General features: G+C 51.9%; 5 protein-coding genes across 5 annotated transcripts; 1 reads left to right on the top strand and 4 right to left on the bottom strand.

Moving 5' to 3' along the window:
* The first annotated feature begins 1,104 nt into the window (after positions 1-1,104).
* CAOG_06285 (hypothetical protein) lies at positions 1,105-4,395 on the top strand. Its single transcript, XM_004344984.2, has 10 exons — positions 1,105-1,937; positions 2,109-2,341; positions 2,478-2,577; positions 2,654-3,219; positions 3,335-3,360; positions 3,441-3,512; positions 3,609-3,663; positions 3,738-3,812; positions 3,909-4,123; positions 4,209-4,395. The coding sequence occupies exons 1-10, from the start codon at positions 1,249-1,251 to the stop codon at positions 4,314-4,316; spliced, it is 2,139 nt and encodes a 712-aa protein (XP_004345034.1). The 5' UTR covers positions 1,105-1,248; the 3' UTR covers positions 4,317-4,395.
* A 369-nt stretch (positions 4,396-4,764) lies between these two features.
* Positions 4,765-7,541, bottom strand: CAOG_06284 (hypothetical protein; the record flags this gene model as incomplete). Its single annotated transcript, XM_004344983.1, has 5 exons — positions 7,276-7,541; positions 5,958-6,685; positions 5,324-5,880; positions 5,157-5,246; positions 4,765-5,048 (listed from the first exon to the last, which is right to left on the bottom strand). The coding sequence occupies exons 1-5, from the start codon at positions 7,420-7,422 to the stop codon at positions 4,765-4,767; spliced, it is 1,806 nt and encodes a 601-aa protein (XP_004345033.1). The 5' UTR covers positions 7,423-7,541.
* A 351-nt stretch (positions 7,542-7,892) lies between these two features.
* On the bottom strand, positions 7,893-10,340 carry CAOG_06283 (aminoacylase-1A; the record flags this gene model as incomplete). Its single annotated transcript, XM_004344982.2, has 10 exons — positions 7,893-8,226; positions 8,310-8,370; positions 8,443-8,626; positions 8,713-8,869; positions 8,943-9,016; positions 9,125-9,271; positions 9,379-9,455; positions 9,533-9,644; positions 9,755-9,842; positions 10,005-10,340. 10 exons carry the CDS (start codon positions 10,338-10,340, stop codon positions 8,074-8,076), a joined length of 1,389 nt encoding a protein of 462 aa, XP_004345032.2. The 3' UTR covers positions 7,893-8,073.
* A 224-nt stretch (positions 10,341-10,564) lies between these two features.
* On the bottom strand, positions 10,565-13,226 carry CAOG_06282 (ephrin type-B receptor 3; the record flags this gene model as incomplete). The annotated part of the gene is made up of 5 exons (XM_004344981.1): positions 10,565-10,806; positions 10,887-10,962; positions 11,031-12,814; positions 12,900-13,084; positions 13,144-13,226. The coding sequence occupies 5 exons, from the start codon at positions 13,224-13,226 to the stop codon at positions 10,565-10,567; spliced, it is 2,370 nt and encodes a 789-aa protein (XP_004345031.1).
* A 2,006-nt stretch (positions 13,227-15,232) lies between these two features.
* Positions 15,233-16,816, bottom strand: CAOG_06281 (hypothetical protein). Its single transcript, XM_004344980.2, has 6 exons — positions 16,664-16,816; positions 16,268-16,383; positions 16,112-16,189; positions 15,808-15,956; positions 15,591-15,702; positions 15,233-15,469 (listed from the first exon to the last, which is right to left on the bottom strand). The coding sequence occupies exons 1-6, from the start codon at positions 16,806-16,808 to the stop codon at positions 15,353-15,355; spliced, it is 717 nt and encodes a 238-aa protein (XP_004345030.2). The 5' UTR covers positions 16,809-16,816; the 3' UTR covers positions 15,233-15,352.
* Positions 16,817-18,084: the final 1,268 nt, after the last annotated feature.

The following is an 18,084-nucleotide window of genomic DNA, read 5'->3' as shown; positions in this document are numbered from 1 at the left end:
TTCTGAGCGGCTTCTCTGTTCTTCCCCACATGGTTGTCGCCCTCCTTCACTTCCCCCTTCACTTCCTCTCGCTCTCTCTCATTCACCTCTCTTCTCTTCTCAGTCTGCTTGTCTCATACGCTTTCACCCACCCCATCCCCCCACGTTGTCATTGACCTACTCCGCACCCGTCTCACTTTCACTGCGCTGTTGGTCTGTCGTCAGTTTCCACCACATGGACTTTTTACTGCCTTCTCCTCACTCACATCACTCACATCACTCACTCACTCATTCACTTACTCACTCTCACTGACTCTCACTCTCATTCTACCAACATAAAGAGTACGCGTTTGTTCCAGAACTCCCGAGCTCAACAGCAGAACGGAGGAATACGCGATACCATTGTATTGTACTGTATTCGTATTGTGCAATACGAGTATTCTTCCGTCTCCATTCAAATATCCAATGTGGTGTTCACTCTCTCAACTGGCTCGTCGCATTCTGTGTTTTGCTTATTGTTTTGTAAATCGCTTACATCTTCTGCTGGATGGCGGCCTGCGGAGTGTAGTACTCGAATCCGCCAGCCTGGTGCTGGTGATGGTGGCCGTCCATTGTGAAACACGGAGAAGCAGAAAGTAGGACTGGAGCTTTGAAAAGTGAAAGACGCTGATCACAAACAATCAAAAACTCAGAAGCGGATATCAACGAGATGGAGTGAGTGGGGACGAGATGGACCATTCTGTCAATCTGAGCAACTTGGCGAAAACAAGTGGTTTGAACGCCCGAAACCATTTGCCGACAAGCACACGCACAAGCACAAGCCGCACACACACTCACTCACATTCATACGCACCTACGAACACATGCAGATATGCATGCTTGGGCGTTGGGATGGCTCTGGTGAGGGCCTCTGTATGTGAATATTCCCGGATCAAACATCTTGTTCGAAATGTAGATCGCCTTTTCCCTCCGCCGTGTCCCAACAAAAATAACTCAATGTTACACTCGCTCACCCATTGCATCAATTGCGCAAAAACAAAGCGTGACTACGAAACACGTCCTCGGCGCGGGATCCGAAAAGACGGGAATTCCCCAACAAAACGGAGGCCAGTCTTTTCATTTTTATTTTCATTTTATACTCTTTCCTCACTAAATCCTCCACATTTCAGCTACCAAAAAGCCACTTCCAACCAATCAGCCAAACCAAAACCAACCAAACCAAAACCAACCCAACCACACAATCACGGACGGCCTCTGTCGAGTCAGGAAATGGTGCTTCTGGTTGCGTGCGAGTGCCTCAACGTCAAGCTGCGGCTGGTCGACAGCTCGCTGAGCTACACAACGACAACGGACGGAACGACCGCGTCCACGCCGCTGCCGGCAGACCGAGTGGTTGGCGACATGCTCCGCAAGCCCATCGCCGCCGCCGTGGTGGCTGAGCGCCCGGAGCCCATCTTTGCGCCTGCGACGGGCGAGGATGCAGCAAGTGACCTGACCACGTCGCTCTCTGGCTCTGCGCCGTCGTCGCTGGCGTCCAGCACGGTCATCACTGCTAGTACTGCTGCTACTGCTGCTACTGCTGCAGGAGCACCCGCGCTCGTGGTTGGAGGTGGCCAGCAGCCGCACCCAGCCGAGCAAGACCCGTTCCTTGCCTCGTGGTTTGGCACCAGCAGCGCGGCAACGTCTCACTCGACCACCACCGCCACGACCACCACTACGAATGCTGCGACTGTGGACGCACCAGGGGCGAGCGCAGGTGGCCTCTGCGTCGGCACGCTCGGGCTCGGTGGCGCCGTCGTCGAGCTTGCCGGGCTCACCCGATACCGCAAGGTTTTTGAGTGCTACCCGGCAACACCAAGTCACAGTAATAACGCCACTGCTGCGAATGCACAGAGCACGACCACAGCCACAGTTGTCGCTGGCGATCTACACCGCGAGGCTGTTTGGACTGTCACAAGGTAACAAAACAACTTGAGCTTGATGCGCAAAAAGCAACTAAAGGGGGGAAGGGTCCCAAAGGTCCACATACATCGAACAAATGCTGTTCGGTTGCTATGCCAGGCTGCAAACACTTTGGCTTCTCACTTTAATGCTGCTGGTTTTTGTCCACCACACTTTGCGTTTGGTAGGTGCGTCAACTGCGAAATGGATGTGTTTGCCTCATTCCGACCGCTGGGTGTCTCGTGCTCGCGGCCAAACGCTCCAACGCTAGCAGCACTTCTCCCCAAAACAGCAATATTGACCTCGTCCAAGCTCATTGTTGGCCAAGAGGCCGTTGCGCGCCGACAGACACAGGAGAATTACTCGCCCATTTTCCGGGTGATTCTAGACCCGCTCAGTCCCTCCGAGCTTGCTGATGCAGGTACAGACACCCAAATAACCCCCACACCTTCCTCTTACAGATGGTGTTGCGTTGTTTTTGAAACACATGGAGGAGAAGGAGAAGGAGCAACAATACTTTTGCTCATCCTCTTTTTTGTTTCCAAAACCAATCGCAGCTGCGGTGTTGGAAAAATCAAACGATCTTTTGCAAGCTCTGCAAGAGCAAGTGACTTCACAGCTCAAGCGGGAAAAGGACGCGTCGGAAGCACGCATCAAGTAAGCGTTTTGCTATCCTGTTGTTTCTGCGCGGTTTGACCATCAAACCCTGACTCTCTTCACGCTTTTCACCCAGGGCGTACATTGACAAGGAACACGCCGACTACACAAAACTGGAAAAGTCAGCCCACGATGTCAAGTTCACCCTGTTCCACAAACTGGCAGGACTCCGTCAGCAGGCAATTGCCACCGCCATTTCCGATGCCATGGGCGATGCATTAAACGACGTTCTGGGCAACGATTCGCCGGTATTCTCGCCGTTGAGCGCCAGCAAGTCACCAAAGTCTGGCCTCGCGCAGGTTGCGAGCCAACTTCAACATCTGGCCGCAATGGAGGCAGTTCCGGCGGTGGTGGTCACAACCGAGCAAGGACCTCAACGGTTCTCTCCAGCCGGCTACAACGGTCACCGAGGCTCGCCTTCATCCGTGCTGGGCGCTTCAGCGCGCGAGAACAGCGACATCCCGACCCTGAGCACTGTTGGCGTGCGCATCCCTCCTGCTTCATTCACGGCATCGCCGCGCTTCCCTGTCGTTCCGCCGTCGTCTGTTGCCGGCTCTTTCATCCCTCCGTCCTCAGTGTCAAACGCCTCCCGGTTTTCCAGTGCGCTGAGCGAAGGTCTAAAATCCGTTGCGTCCGATTCTGGTCAGATATCCTTGTTGGTTGGTTTTTTGGCTTTTCTTGGTCTTGTGCAACTGCACTCACTGTTTCCCCCTCTCGTCCTTGTTATACTGGACTGCTGATTTTGATCTCGACACAGATGCACCTCCCACAACCTCGACAGACGTACGTGAGCAGCTTTCGTTTGTTGATTTGTTGCGTGTGCTGACATCTCACTCTTTACCTTTTGTACGCAACTGCACCAGTCTCCCAAACTGCTCAATCGGATTGTCTGGAACAAGGGTGCTTCGTCCAACTCTGGCTCACAGCATTCTAATGTACGAATTTTGTAATGTTGAATTTTTTTGTTTGCTTTTGAACTCGCTCGGTCTCTTGTGTCTGACTTGCCCTTTGCGCGATATTGCCAACTTCAGCTGTCCAAGAGCGTGCCTGCATCGCGAGTCAACTTTGGTGGACGCCGCGACAGTGGTAACGTTTCCAGCATGTCCATCGACATTTTTCATGATGTAACTGTGACTTACTGTCTTACCTTGTCTTGCCAGATTCCTCGGATGCCCTATTTGACATGGATGGATTTGAAAGCTCTTCATCCACAGACAGACACCGTCGGAATGACAGTAGGTTTAGTTTGAGCATGTCAGTTTGAATTCGTTTTGTTTGTTTGATGCTAACAGGCGCATCTCGGGCTTTCTTGTGTGTTTCTCCGCCATCAGCCTTTGATGAGGAGGACGAAGAGGACGCCTTGGAAGAGGGCGCCTCCACTGGAAGGCAACTTGCAGCTCCGGCTGCTGACGGAATGGCATTGTACGCCTCGTCCGTTCCGATGGGTATTCCGGCTCGTGCCGCGGCAAGCTTTGTCGCCGATGACGACAGCATGGCATACCGCTCGCGAGGCTTGCAAGTTCCAGGATCTCCTGAAACCGATCGGGTAAGTCACGCTCAACTGCATTTTGCAGTTGTCTTGTTGGTCTGTTTCCATCCCTCGCTCACACCACGTTGTTTTCCACTCTCAGATGCAAGATCTGGCAGCGTCCATTCGCGAGTTGTCTCGGCTTTCCGTCAACGACTCGACAGCGACATTTGGCGATCTTCCTCGGCGCAAAATGTCGACCATTCTTTAGCGAAACAGTTTGCTTTGCGTGTTCGTTTATGTGGCACCCAATGACACTCAATTTATCTCAAACCATCGTCACATCAGAATATTCTGTCTCATGTGTGTGTTTGTGAAGTCCTGGAATGATTCCAGCATCTACAGGCAGAAGTGTTGCTTGCGAATTGAGAGAAAGAAAAAGGTCGAAATCAAAGCATCCTGCTCATGGAAGAAAACGGAATTTAAAGCAACATGCTTATTCGATTGCAGTCATCACAACTCAACACAAGCATAAAAACGCCAGGATTGATTAGAAAGTTGGCCAGTCAAAGCAAAGCAAATCATCACAATCACGTCTTGCAGTGGTCGCAAACACGACGCAATCCACACCTGACAACAGCAACACGCCCAAAAAACAGACAACACGATATCTAAACACACTATCACAATAGTTTCAAAAGCAATGTGACGCTCACTCTCTACTCTGCCACCAACGGACACAAGTTCATCGTGTCCGCCTCATACTCGAGCCCAGTCGCGCTGCTGACAGTCAGAGCGGCGAGCGACTCTTCCGTGAGCGCAATGCCTCCAGTGAGATTCATGCCGATATCCAGACGAGGCGTCTTCTCAACGTCCTCGCACACTTTCTGGCACTCCTTGACCGACAGCAAGTGGAAGTTGCGGCGGGTGCAAATATACTGGACGATTTTGCCCGTCGCGTCAGTGACTGGGTTGATGGTAGCCTCGCACGCGAATGGACGGTCTGGGAACAAGAAGAAAGAAAAAAAAAGTAAAAAAAAAAAAAAAAAAAAACAAAAAAATGAGACTTTTGATCCACAACAAGCACACAGAGCAGACAGAGGCAACGTACTGTCTTTGCGCTTTCCAAGAATGTATCCAGTCCAGACAGAGCCCTTCTCAATATTCTCCCGAATGTCGGCGGCCTTCTTTTGCATCAACGCTGCAAAACAGAATCATTCGCCAAAGTGAGTATGCCATCCAGACACGCAAAATCAACCAAACAGCGCGAATACGTACGGCAGGTAGGGCAGCCGACAACTTCCTTCAAGAAGCGACCAATCACTTCATGCTTGGGATAGCCCAATACAATTTCCCACATGTGATCCACGAAAATGTAGCGCATGTCAGGGTCGGTGATTTCAACAGTCATAATGTTCGAAACCTGCACAGAGTGCTGGACGCGCAGCTTCTCCTGTTGGAGCTGGATGATGGCCGCGCGTGCTTGCTGGTTTTCCTTTATCAAGGCGTTGTTGGCATTCTTGGTCTGGTTTACATACTCGGTTGCCTTGCGGATGATGGTCGCCTTGGACGGGCTTTGAAGCGAAGCGAGAGCAGGGACGGACAGGACGAGCTCGGCAATGGACTGGCGAACCTTCTCGCGAGACCGCGCCTCGGTGGAGCGTCGCGTGGTTGTCGTTTGGCTGGCAGACGTCTTGGTGGGCAAGCCGTTGCCCAAGCTGAACGAGACGCCGCTGTCTTGCTGGCGCGGAGTGGAGTTGTACGATGCGTCTTGCGGCGAGAACGGGATGGTGGTAAACTGAATGGGCGACGTTTGCTGGTTGAACACACTCACGCTAGGGGAGCTGCTGACATCTGAATGCGGTGACAAGACAGAGTCGCCCGCCTGCTGATGCCGTGTCAGGTTTGCAACGGAGAATCGGCCGTCGGGAACTGGATGTTGTCGAAAATGTTCTGGAGCTGAGCGTCTTCGACAGTCCAAGTGGACACTTCATCGTCGCCGTCCATGAGGCTCTGTTGACTGGGTTGTTTCTGCGGTTGTTGTTGCTGCTGCTGTTGTTGCTGCTGCTGTTGAGCGCGGGCTTGCATGTATGGAATGGCTTGCTCGGTGACGGGCTGACTTTCGTGGCCCTGCGAGTGATCAAAGAGACGCTGTGCAAACGCGGTGGCTTCGTTCTGGTACGAGCCGAGGTTGTTGGCGAGACGGTTCAAGACATCCTCCATCGGGTAGCCAAAGTCGGCGTTCTCGGCCGTGTTTTGGGCGTACATGTCGTTCAGGATGGTGTCAATCAGGTTGTCCTCGCCGGGAAGCAGCGCGCCCACGTCAAGAGGCCCTTGCGATGGCACAAACAGCGCCGCAGCATCCTCATCGGCGAACGGGGTCGTGAGCGGGGAGGCCGAGAAGGTCGTCACGGGCAAGTTGTTGGCCACCGGCGTCGCAGACACGACCTGGTGGTGGTGCTGCTGTTGCTGCAGCTGGTGGAGCTGCTCCTGCTGCTGCTGTTGCTGCTGGGCTGCAGCAATGCGCTCGCGGATGGTCATGTGCACAAACGGCTCGCCCGACGAGACGACGACCGACTGCTTGGCGGGAATGAACGCGACATCGTCGAGCGGGACGCCCAGATCTGTAAACAGGCGGGCCTAAACCAGACAAAGAAGAAAACAAAAAACAGATGAGTGAATAGAGACGAAAAAAAGTGAGTGAGTCGACCTCAAAAGCATCAAAAGTTAAAAAAAAAAAAAAAATCAATGGAAAAGCTAATGCGGAACAAAAAAAAAAAGAAAAAAAAAAGAAAAAAAAAAAAAAAGAAAAAAAAAAGAAAAAAAAAAGAAAAAAAAAAAAGCGAAGAGAAAGAGAGAAGCACACATGTTGGGTGGGAATGGCGCGTTCCTCCACACTCTGCCTTGGCGCCCCTTCGCTGTCGCTGTCTTTGGTGGTGCTTGCTCTGTAGCACAAACAGCGGAATCAGCATCGCACTGCGCGAGCACGACCGCAGAAAAGCAAAAAAGTCGAAAGAATCGCTTTTTTTGTCCGCGTTCTTGCTTCGTTTCGCTGGGACGACATTGACTCGCACTTTCAACCCAACCCCACCTCTCAACGAGCTGAAGGACACCGTGCTCCCCTTTGCAGACTGGCCGTCGCACTTGGCGTCGTCAGCCCTTTCGTCGCTCTCCTTCAATGTTGGTTTTTTTTTTCCCGGTTTTTTTTTTTTTTTTTTTTTTGTGTTTACCTTTGAGTTTGGCGTGCCGTAGAGTCGCTCGTGGCAGCGGCTGCGCGCCTCGTCAATGTGCCAGTCGTCAAACACAAAGAACGGGCGCGCTTGGGCGGCCTCCAGCAAGCCGTCGTTGCGGAAGAGCGTCACGTAGACCTTGGCCATCAATGAAGTTTTCGATTTTTTTTTTTTTTGCTTTTAGTGAATATTAGTGAGCGATTTGTTTGATCGAGATGCGTTGGCCGATACGGATTGGGTCAACTAAAAAGCAGAGCCAGAATGCAAAATGGTAGCGTTCTGGAAGCTTCGAAGGAAAAATGGAAATGATGACTGGAAACACGGAGATTTTTATCTGAGGGTTTTTTCCATTGCCGCCCAACAATCCAACACATGCCCAGCACGATTCTCTGTGACATTGGGCGTTGTGCAATGCGATATGCTGTCGACGCAATGAGACAGAGGAAGTGGATCCGAAGTGAAAACCGGGGAAAACCAAAAAAAAAAAAAAAGAAAAAAAAAGAACGAATCGATTGTCATCGTGAGAAACTCGAGCCATGCATTGGCCGCAATGGGCACATTACTGGAACGCAGCGAAAGGAAAGGTGCTCAAAAGTGGCCACGACAGTGTTCGGGGGAGAAAAACAAAAGTTGCAAAAGTTTCCAGAGACAGCTTGAATTGGACGAAATGAATTGCGCCGCATGTGAGGAACAAGCAAAAACAAGCACAGAATCAACGAGCTGGTCACACACTCCATTGGATTTAACATGAACAGCTGAACCATCGGAGCAGACAGGCACAAGCATGTCCGAGAGCTTTCATTGGGGAGGAACATTGCCGATCGACTTGAGAACATGCTCGTACACGGTGACGCCACGCACAAACACGGCCTCGTTCAAGAACTCGTTGTGATCGTGCAAAAGGATGGGGGTGTTGTTGATGGGCGAGAATCCGAGCGCAGGGATTGATTTCTGTCCACCCAAAAACCAACATTCAGCGACGTGTGGCAGTAACAACATCTCGCTCTCCCCGGCACAGTGCTTCAGCTACACACCTGGCGAATGTAGCGAGAATCCGTCGCGGCAGGGAAGATCTCGGTGACAAGAGTCAGGGCCCTGTGGAATCACGGAGGCGATCACTCGTCAGCATTCAAGTCCAGAAAACAATAAAGCCCAACCAAACCGTACTGAGCATCGCAGGCAGTCTTGAACGCCTTCCACCACACGTTGTTATCATCGAGAACCGTCATCTGGTTGTTCTCAAACTTTGAGACAAACTCAAAAGTAACTCCCTCCTCGCTGGAGGTCCAGACACCAAGTTGCTTTTCGAACTCGACCAGATCGACCGTTGGAGGGATGCGAATGTCAAAGCCTGCCGAAACGAATCAAGGCGAATGAGTAGCCGTCCCAATGTGCCACGCGCAAGAGATCAAAACAGCATCCAAGCCAAACCCGTACCGGCAGAAGCCTCCGCTGGCACAATGTTGAACTGCACACCGCCTTCCAACATGGTCAGATTCAGCGTGGTGACATCTCCCAGCGTCTTGGCCTCGCCAGATTCGAGCAAGCTCTTTTGTTGTTGACGGAAAGCCAAGAACTTTTCAATGACGCGCATCTGAAAAAAGAAATAGGAGAGTGAGTTGGGTGCCAAATCACAAAGCCACGCCTGTTTTTGAGCAGTATTGTACCAGCTTCTCGGTGGCAGTGTTCTCGACAAAGCGGCTGCCATGTCCAGGTCGACCCACAGCCTTCACACGAACCCCTGCAACGAACAGTCAACAATTCAGCGGATGCAAAAGGTGAGTGCTGAATGCAATGCAAAGGCGCTCTCAACAACAAATTCAGTTTTGTTGGGAAAAAAATAACATACACCATGGAGCTCGCTCGCCATAGTACACGGTGAAGGCGTCGGTTTCGTTGGCCAGACCTTCGTCCAGTGCAAATCCAATGTTCAATGCCTTGAAACGTTCGTGATCGACGAACAGTTCCATGCCAGAGTGACCGCCAATCTCCTCATCTGTTTGGGATGGCACGGCGTGTTATCGGTCAGTTGCGTCAGATCAATTCCGAAATCAACGAAAACCCAGAACGAACGCGCATCGCTGGAACGTGCAATTGACTTACCAGGAACGAATGTGAGATGGAGAGTACGAGCCAATCGCACGCCTTGAGCAATCAGATTACGAACTGCTTCAATGTACCTGCGAATTGCGAGAGCGGAAGGAAGTGAGAAACGCGAGTCGATGCCAAAACAACGAGACCGGAGCAACCAACATACTGAATGGCAACGCATTTCATGTCTTGCGTGCCGCGGCCAATGATGTCACCATTCTCCAGCTTGGTGGCATCGAACGGTCCATGGGTCCAGAACTCCTCAAACACGGGCACAACTAAATGCGCAAAACAAGCATTTTGGTGAGAACTCGACAACAACTTTGGCGACTCTAAATACGATCCAATCCAACGCCACGTGAATTTCCTTCTCCGAGTCTCGAATTACCGTCAGTGTGAGCATTAAGCATGATGGAAGGAAGCTCGGGCGACGTGCCAATCCAGGACATGATTGCAATCACCTTGCCAGGAGCAACCTGACAACCAAAAATAGTGATGCAGTGAGTTGCCAGTGTCCAAATGATCATCTCGCAGTATCAAGATCATGCTCATGACTTTTGATCATGATGGACGATTCTTGGTGATCCTTGAATGATGCTAATGACCTTGGTGATCATGATCATGATCATGAGCGTTACCTCGATCGTCTCGAACGGCAGGTGCAGCTCGCCCGCCATGCGACGGAGGAAGTGCAGCGCGGTGTCGTAGTCTGGGTTGGGATGCACTGTCTTGATGCGGAGGAACTCGCGGAAGTTCTTGACGGCCTGCGACTCGGAGGCGTCGTCGGAGGCGAGCTTGAGCAGCTTGCGCGCCTGAGCGACATCCGCCGCAGTGGTGGCTGTGGCCGTCGCAGGGCGCGCGTGCTTGTGGTTGTGGTTGTGATGGTCATGGCCATGCGCGGCGCCGTTCGATGCAGGGTGGTCTGAGGCGTCGGCTTCCGAGGCAGTGCGCTTCGCGCCGTGGTGATCAGACATGGATGATGCTAAACTGTGAGATTATGGAAAAATAAAAGAGTGATTAGTTCAAAATCTAAGACAAGAGCTCACGATTGGGGAATATTGGCTCAAGAGAGAAAGAAAATGGATCACCCCGAGATGATTCAGATTTCGTTGACAATAACAAGAAACAGCAACAGGCAACAAAACAACAGCAGATACACCAAAGCGACACGGCACCATGGACAAGCTTGGATGGCAGATCAGAGCAAAGCGCCAATGTCGCGAATGGCAGTGCCATCCTGGAACGCCGCCAGCGATGCGACGAGCTGAGAAAAGCTTGGGCGCAGAGTTGGTGTCATGTTCCAGCAGCTCAGCATCAAATGGTAGAATCCAAGCGAGCAATTTTCGGGCATGGGCAGTCGACCACCGGCTTCGACATGAGCCAAAATATCACGCGCTTCAATCTTGCCGTATGGCTTGTCGCCGTAACTACAGCATTCCCCTACAAAGAAGCAAAACAGTCGCCAGAAATAAGCGACAACACACCACTTACTGCACGCCACCACACATCCATCAACTTACAGGCAGTCACACCGAACGACCAGACATCAGACATTGAAGAAAACTTCCGTTGCGTGAGAGCTTCCGGTGCCATCCACTAGGAGGAGCAACTGCAATCAGCATCACCTCGTCCAAACATTTACTGCCAGCACACCTTCGACTCACCTTTGCAGGAACCTTGCCACGCGTTTGCATGCGATAGTAATCGCTCTCGTCCGCCAGCTCGCGAGAAAGACCAAAGTCGGCAATCTTCACGACCATGTTTTGCCCCACAAGGCAGTTGCGTGCGGCAAGATCACGGTGCACAAAGTGGAGCGTGCCAAGATACTCCATGCCCAGTGCAATCTGACGAATGGCATGAACCTGCTCGTTCTCAGACCACCAAAGCGACTTGTTTTTCGATGTTTCCAGCAATGATCGCAAATCTCCGTATCGCACAAACTCAATCAGGACGAGATGAGGCTCCGACTCGACGAGAGCCGCAAGCAAGTGCACAACGTTCGGATGCACAAACGGCGCCATGAGTCTCGCCTCGCTTTCAAAGTCCTTGCGGGATTTCTCGTCTGCGTTGGACTTGAGAGACTTGACTGCAACTTGCACCCTTTCAGAGGATGTAGATCCAAGCAGGCTTTGGGCGCGTGGCGGCAGAACGGCGAACGGCACTTCGCCCAACGACACATCACCAAAGTTGCCGCTAGCCAAATGCTTGACAATCGCCAGACCTTCACGAATGCGATGAGAGTTGCTGCCTGTCATGTAGACGTTTTCATTGTCGTAGATGTCGTCTGGGGAGGTCGACGAGACGGCGTGGTACAGAGGTTCCGACGTGGACTTTTCTGGCACTTCATAACTTGGAATGTCGGCTTTGTTCTCACGCACATGCGCGTTCTGCATTTCTTCGTAATGGACATGGGCTTCCTTGTTTTGGCCGCCGGTGGGGGGCTTTTCTGGCATCTCGTACCGAGAAGCACCTTCTGTGCCCTGGCGCTCGGGCATTTCGTACCGCGAAACGCCTTCTGGACTTGTGCGCTCGGGCATTTCATATCTTGAAGTGTTTGCTGAGCTTGGACGATCAGGGTTTGTCTCGGGGACGGCATACTGCGCAGGTCCTTGCAGGTCTTCGTGATTTGGAGACTTTTCTGGCATTTCGTACCGCAAAGCGCCTTCCGCGTTCTGACGCTCGGGGCGCGCCACTGGTGCTGCATAATGACTGTCGCCTTCTGTGCCCTCACGTTCGGGGCTTTTCTGCGGAAGCTCGTACGAAGCACCTTCGGGATTCTGATGTATGGGGTTTGCCTGCAGAACCGTATAATGCGCATCGCTGTCTTTGGATGCGGACTTGGCAAGCAGAGAATTGTTCATCTCTACCGTATCGTGATAGACGGGCTCGGAAGAGTCCTTGACTGGACGTTGCGATCGACGGCGTCGGACGAGGAAAACGGCGAGCGCAATCAAACCAACGCCCACAACCGAAGCAACCGCGGCAGCGATTGCCGCCACTGGAGACGAGGCAGCGGAATCCCCCTGCGGAGAGCTTGAGGCGACAGAAGCAGCAGACGTCTGCCATGCCGACGAAGCGCTGGCGGCGGAGGCAGACGCAACAGAGGCAGAGATGGCAGACGTTGCTGAAGCAAGTGACGCGACCGACGCGGATTTCGTGGAGGCAACGGACGCAGCAGACGCGGAGATGGCAGAAGTCGCCGAAGCCCGAGAGGCGACCGATGCGGAGCTCGCTGAGGCAGCGAACACGGCAGAAGCACTGGACGCAACAGAGGCAATCAAGGCGAGAGACGAGTTTGTGGCCGCCGATGCAAGGCAGTATCCGCTCTTCATGTCGTAACCGTCATAGCACACCGTGCAACGATTGCCGACAGTGCATTGTAGACAGTTGGCTCCGCAGCACGAGCCGGAGCCGACGTCAAAGCAAGTGGCACATACTTTATCGCACTCTGCAGGCAAAACAATGTGAACGGACTCCGCTCAATGCCAATGAAATCCACAGGCCACTTGAAAAAAACAACCAAGAAGACTTACTGTAAGGCGCGGTCGCGGTGCCATACATGCTGGGCGGAGCAGCAGTATTCCCGCCAAAGGTAAAGTTGTTGGGTGCCAGGACAGGACTGTTGCCGTCCACAGATGACCAGTACAGGTCTGGATCATTTTGCAAGCCTTTGAACAGGCCAGGGGGCAAAGTTGTGATGGGATTGTCATTCAAACTCCTGCAAGTCACACCGCGTGAGAAATAGGTTCAGAGTCTGCAGCAGAACGATTCGCTTACAAGGTCGACACCGTAGTCAGCTCGGCAAATGCGTCCGCTGGAATGTTGATGATTTGGTTGTGATCCAGGCGTCTATTGGGCATTGGACAACAGAGTGAGCGCATCCTTCTTGTAGCTTCATGGCCAAAGTCGGACCTCCTTACAACTGTGATAGTGAGGCCAACCCGGTAAAGGCCTTTGCAGGAATGCTGACAATAGAGTTGCTGTTCAGTAGTCTATCAAAGGTAGGCAGGTTGAGTGAATCCTCCCCATATGTTCCATTTTTCCATTTCAGTAGCACCGTGGTTGTTTACAGAGAGTTTAGCGCCGGCAACCCGGCAAAAGCCTCTGGAGCCAAACTGGTGATTTTTTGATTGCTCAGATCTCTGTCATGTGCAAGGAGAGAGGTGAGCCAATTGCCATTGCTCCATCTTGGCTCAGAAATGATCGGCTTACAGAGTCGACAGCGCAGTCAACCCGGCAAAGGTGCCAGCAGAAATGCTGGTCAGTTGGTTGGAGCCCAGGGCGCTACCAATTCGGAGAACCGTTTGAATCATTTCTATTCTTGCACCCATAACAAAAAATCACTTGCTTACAGGCGAGTCAGCGCGCCAAGCCCGGAAAAGGCGTTGGCTGAAAGGCGGGTGATGTTGTTGCGGTCCAGGTCTCTATCAATCGGAGGCACTTGTAAATCCACGATTTTCTGGTCCCCGACTCGACAAAAAGCCGCCTGCTTACATGCGATTCAGAGCAGTAAGCTGGCGAAAGACCTCTACATCGGAGATTTGGTTGCTGGAGAGAATTCTGTCGAACGCGGGCAGTTTGAGCTCATCATTCGTCCTTGGTTCCGACTTGGCAAATAAATCGTCGGCTTACAGCCATGTCAGCGCGCTCAGTCCGGTAAAGGCACTTGCAGAAATGGTGGAGATTTGGTTCAGCGTGAGAGTTCTGCCGCGCCAAAGGAAACTCGAGTTAGTTCTTTGCGTTCTCGCTTCAATACCAACGCCTGCTTACAAGGAAGTCAATACAGTCAGCCCGGTAAAAGAGTCAGCAGCAATGCTGGTGATTTGGTTTTGGTGCAGCCATCTGGAGGTGTCGGGAAAAGGAAGGTGAGATTGGCGGGGACTGGATTTCGTTCGTCACCGAGGCCATTCTCTTACAGCACGGTCGTGGTTGCAGGAATTGCGCTTGGAACAGCTGTGAGCGCCTTGTTTGCGCAATCGACGGTACTCCCTGAGCATGAACACACTCCCGGGTCGCAAGCATTGACGGCATGCGACAGCGTGACCTGCATGGCAATACCCAGCAGAACAAGCACCACCATCGCAGCGATGGAGCACGTTCCTGGCTTTGTTGTCATTTCTAAACATCCGTTCAAGCAGCATGTATCAATATGTAAAAAGTGAGCACCATCTTGAGCCCGCGATCGCACAAGGCAGCGTTTGTTGGTTTAGTCCAAAGTGCTTTTCTTCCGACGATTTTTCTCGTTCCCAACTCCAGATTTGCCACAGGATTAAATGTACGTCTCAAAATGCACACACAACAACTGACTCTGTTGCATGACCGCACCTCCAAATGACCGTACAAATCGAGACTCAAAAAGTACAAGTTGAAAAGTTAAAAATTAGCACCAAACTTCAACCCAAATCTGGGTGTCAACTCCCAAAACAGGTGTTCATGCGGGTGAGCTCGCTGCTTTCCACGGCGACGGTTCCACTATCATGGTGTTCTGACTTCTGCTACCGTCACCACTGCCCACTGGGTGATGATTCATACGGCTCTCATTGCGTTGAGCCTGATGATGCACGAGGCTACATGATTTTTTTTTTTTTTTTTGTTGTTGTTGTTTGGTGCTTGTCTTCACACCCAAACCCGCTCCGAGCGAGCCGCACTTCCACCCTCCAGCAGCCTGGATGTACATGGATCATCATCGTGATGGAGCAGCTGGCGATAGGAAAGAGCGAGAGAGCAGCGCTCAAGCGAAGGGGGAACAGGAACAGGGGAGGGGGTTGCCCATAAGCGAATCAATAAAAATAATCATCGAAAACCACAAGAAAGTCAAAGCCAAACCGAAGGAAACAAGGACTACGCGTCGGGGTTGGTGTCGCTCAAACAAGATGAAGCTTGTGTATTGAATTGTATTTTATCCGAATGCAAGGAAAAAAAAACCAAATCAACAAGCGCGAGCCAAACTTGCATAAATTTGTTGTTGGCAGATGGAGATTGAGATTTAGAGGAAATCGGCTTTGCATGTGAGGCACGCGAAATTGGGCCTTGTCCCGCGGAATAGCGCCAAACAATGATTGTGAAGCTTGCCACCACACCCTGATTGCTTACACACTTGGCCCTGTCCCAATACAACAAGGCACGTTTCAAAAATGAGAACCAAGAATCCTCCACAACCTTCCACCTCAAGCAAGCCAGCAATGCCATATGGCAAAAACCACATTCACAACCCAACGACTTACTCGGAAAACCAAAGAAGAGCAGGCTGCGCAAGCAATCACATGCTCTGAGAAAGATTCTTTTAGATGCGGCTCGAGCTCCAAAATGGTCCGTGTTGTCAGCGACAGCGTTCCTCTGTGCACGAGAAGATGATAAAAAAGCGTATTCCAGCTCAGTGAGATGCCTTTTTACAAGAGAGAACAGGATCAAATCCAAACACAGGCATTGCGATGGACATACTCGTCGTCGTGAATCCAGCCATCGTGCGTAAACTTTCGCACGGCAACCTCGGCTGCTGCCTTGGTTAATGGCCTGGTGAGTAATGGCGCCACATTGTCCACGTCGATCGACGAAGCCGTGCCCGAATCGGACAGTGTGATTAACTCGACCTGCCAGAGAGAGAGAGAGCAAGACAGAGAGAGGGAAAAAAAAGCATCGCCACGCCACCATCAAGCATTGCCGTAAGCTACTGCACTCTCTCACTGCAACACCAAAGCACAAGAGCAAGGACAAACGAGGCGAGCAACAATCTAAGACGCGTTACAAGCTTGTTCAAGAGCTCCATCTCCTGCGGCTCATAGTCTGAGGCCATCTTGGAGATCTCGTCTGCATATCTGTTGACCTACGAAAAACCAGCAATTGGATGGCGAAGTGAGCCAGGAGCGCGTTTTGCCGCCCTCGAATGATTCAATCAAATTACCAATGCAAAGTATCGTCGACCATCGTCTTCGGACTTGACGCTCGTAATGTCGAATGAAATGATGTCTAGATTGGCCTTGATAATCTTGAGAAACTCGTTCAGCGTTCCTGGTTGTTCTGTACGAGCGAATGGTTCAATGGTTGAGTTTTGTATGGAGGTTCCATTGGCAATCGTTGCATGGTGCGACTCCCAGCCCCCCCCCCTGCCCCCCGACTTGCACCGCCGGCTCGGAGCAACCGATCGCCTGGTCTGCAATGCCACTGCCATCTGCCCACCCATCCCTCGACAGACAGCGCTGTCTGTCGTTGGATCCGAAAGCCCGCGTTTTTTTCCCGCGCTTTTATTCCACATTGTCTGCTCCTTTCCCCCCGACTACAGCTCCCCGAGGCTGCTTACTTCCTGTGGCCACGTGCACCTGCTTGAAGAGCTCCTGGAGGTCGTTTTCCGCGATGAGCGTGCGCGACATCAGTGCTTGGACAAACAGGCGGTGGGTGTCTGTCATGCCCTCTTCGCCGAGTCCGATCGAGATGAGTTCAGCCATGGCCAAAGAAAATGTGAAGTAGAATAGAGTGAAGTCGCAATGCGCAGTTTTCCCCGTTTTCCCCCGTCTGAGCTGAAACTTGATCGTTGCAATCGATTCAATCGTGTTTTCTTCAAGCCGGACTTCACCTTTTTGAATCGTTTTCAACCCGTTTTCAAATCGAGTTTCAAATCGAGTCACTTTCTTTTATCTAGCCCGACTTGGACTGCACACACAACAGCCGTCCCCTTGTTCGAGGGTCCAGCCGATTGTCCGGATCAACTTCCCCACACATTTTGCACTGATTTTGGCAACACTCCCCCCTTGTTACAAAAGATTGTTGGAATTGTTTGAAGCTTGTGTGATCAGTCGAACAGGGCAAGTCGGGGTAGAGTATTGGTGACAGCAGTCAAGCAGTACATACGGTCATCAGAGAAACTGCACGGGAAGTTGCTGGTTCAATGCTCAGAAGACCAGCCGAGAAACGACGTTTTGTGCACTTTGCCGAAACAAAAAAACCAAAAAACCAAAAAAAATTAAATAAATAAATAAAATTAACACCGCACTGTTTGAATTCAAACGAAGGGATGCGTCGTGAAAAGGCATCGAGTCCGGAAGAAGGGAAAGGCGAACGAAAACGACGATTTTTGGCTTTTTTCTTTCTTTTTTTCTCAGAACAGCAATCCTTTTTTCGTATTTTTTTTAATTCTTTGCGGTAAGTCTCAACAAGAGCACGAAGCCGCCTTTCCCTCTTCCTCTTCCGCTTCTTCTTCCTCTTCCGATTGGCGACTTGCCGGGACGCACTGCGATTTTGCTGCTGGGGAGTTGCCGACTGCTGCCGCGGGGGGTGGAAGCGAGCGGGCGGACGCGCGAGCAGGCGAGCGGTCGCTTTGTTTATGAGCAGCTGGCCTTGACCCTCGGCACTCCTCCTCCTCGCTCTCTTTCTCTCTCTTCGTTCCCAGAACGGTCTTCTCCTCTCGCATTTCTACAGTCAGAGAGTGTGAGAGACAACTGAGGTGGGAGGCGCGCTGCAAGGAGCAGCCTGCCTGCACCAAAGCCAATCAAGGTCTGATTTCAGCGGCGGAACTTGGCGGGCTTGTCTCGGCCCGTTTGCGGCCGTGCGGGTGGCTGCGTCATGGATACACGTTGAGTGAGACCCATTGCACTGCCTGTCGACGATGCCTCGTGATGCTGCCATTCGGTCACAGCCGCAAACGGCAACGGAGATGGCCCCCGTCGTGGTTGCTAGGAAGCGCAGTCTGTTCCCTGTTTTCCGTTACCCGGTCCCCCTTCCTCC

The sequence above is a fragment of the Capsaspora owczarzaki genome (genome assembly GCF_000151315.2).
Source record: "Capsaspora owczarzaki ATCC 30864 unplaced genomic scaffold supercont2.11, whole genome shotgun sequence".
Lineage (NCBI taxonomy): Eukaryota > Filasterea > Ministeriida > Capsasporidae > Capsaspora > Capsaspora owczarzaki.
Note: the sequence above shows the minus strand (reverse complement) of the source record. Positions and strands in the feature narration are given on the sequence as shown.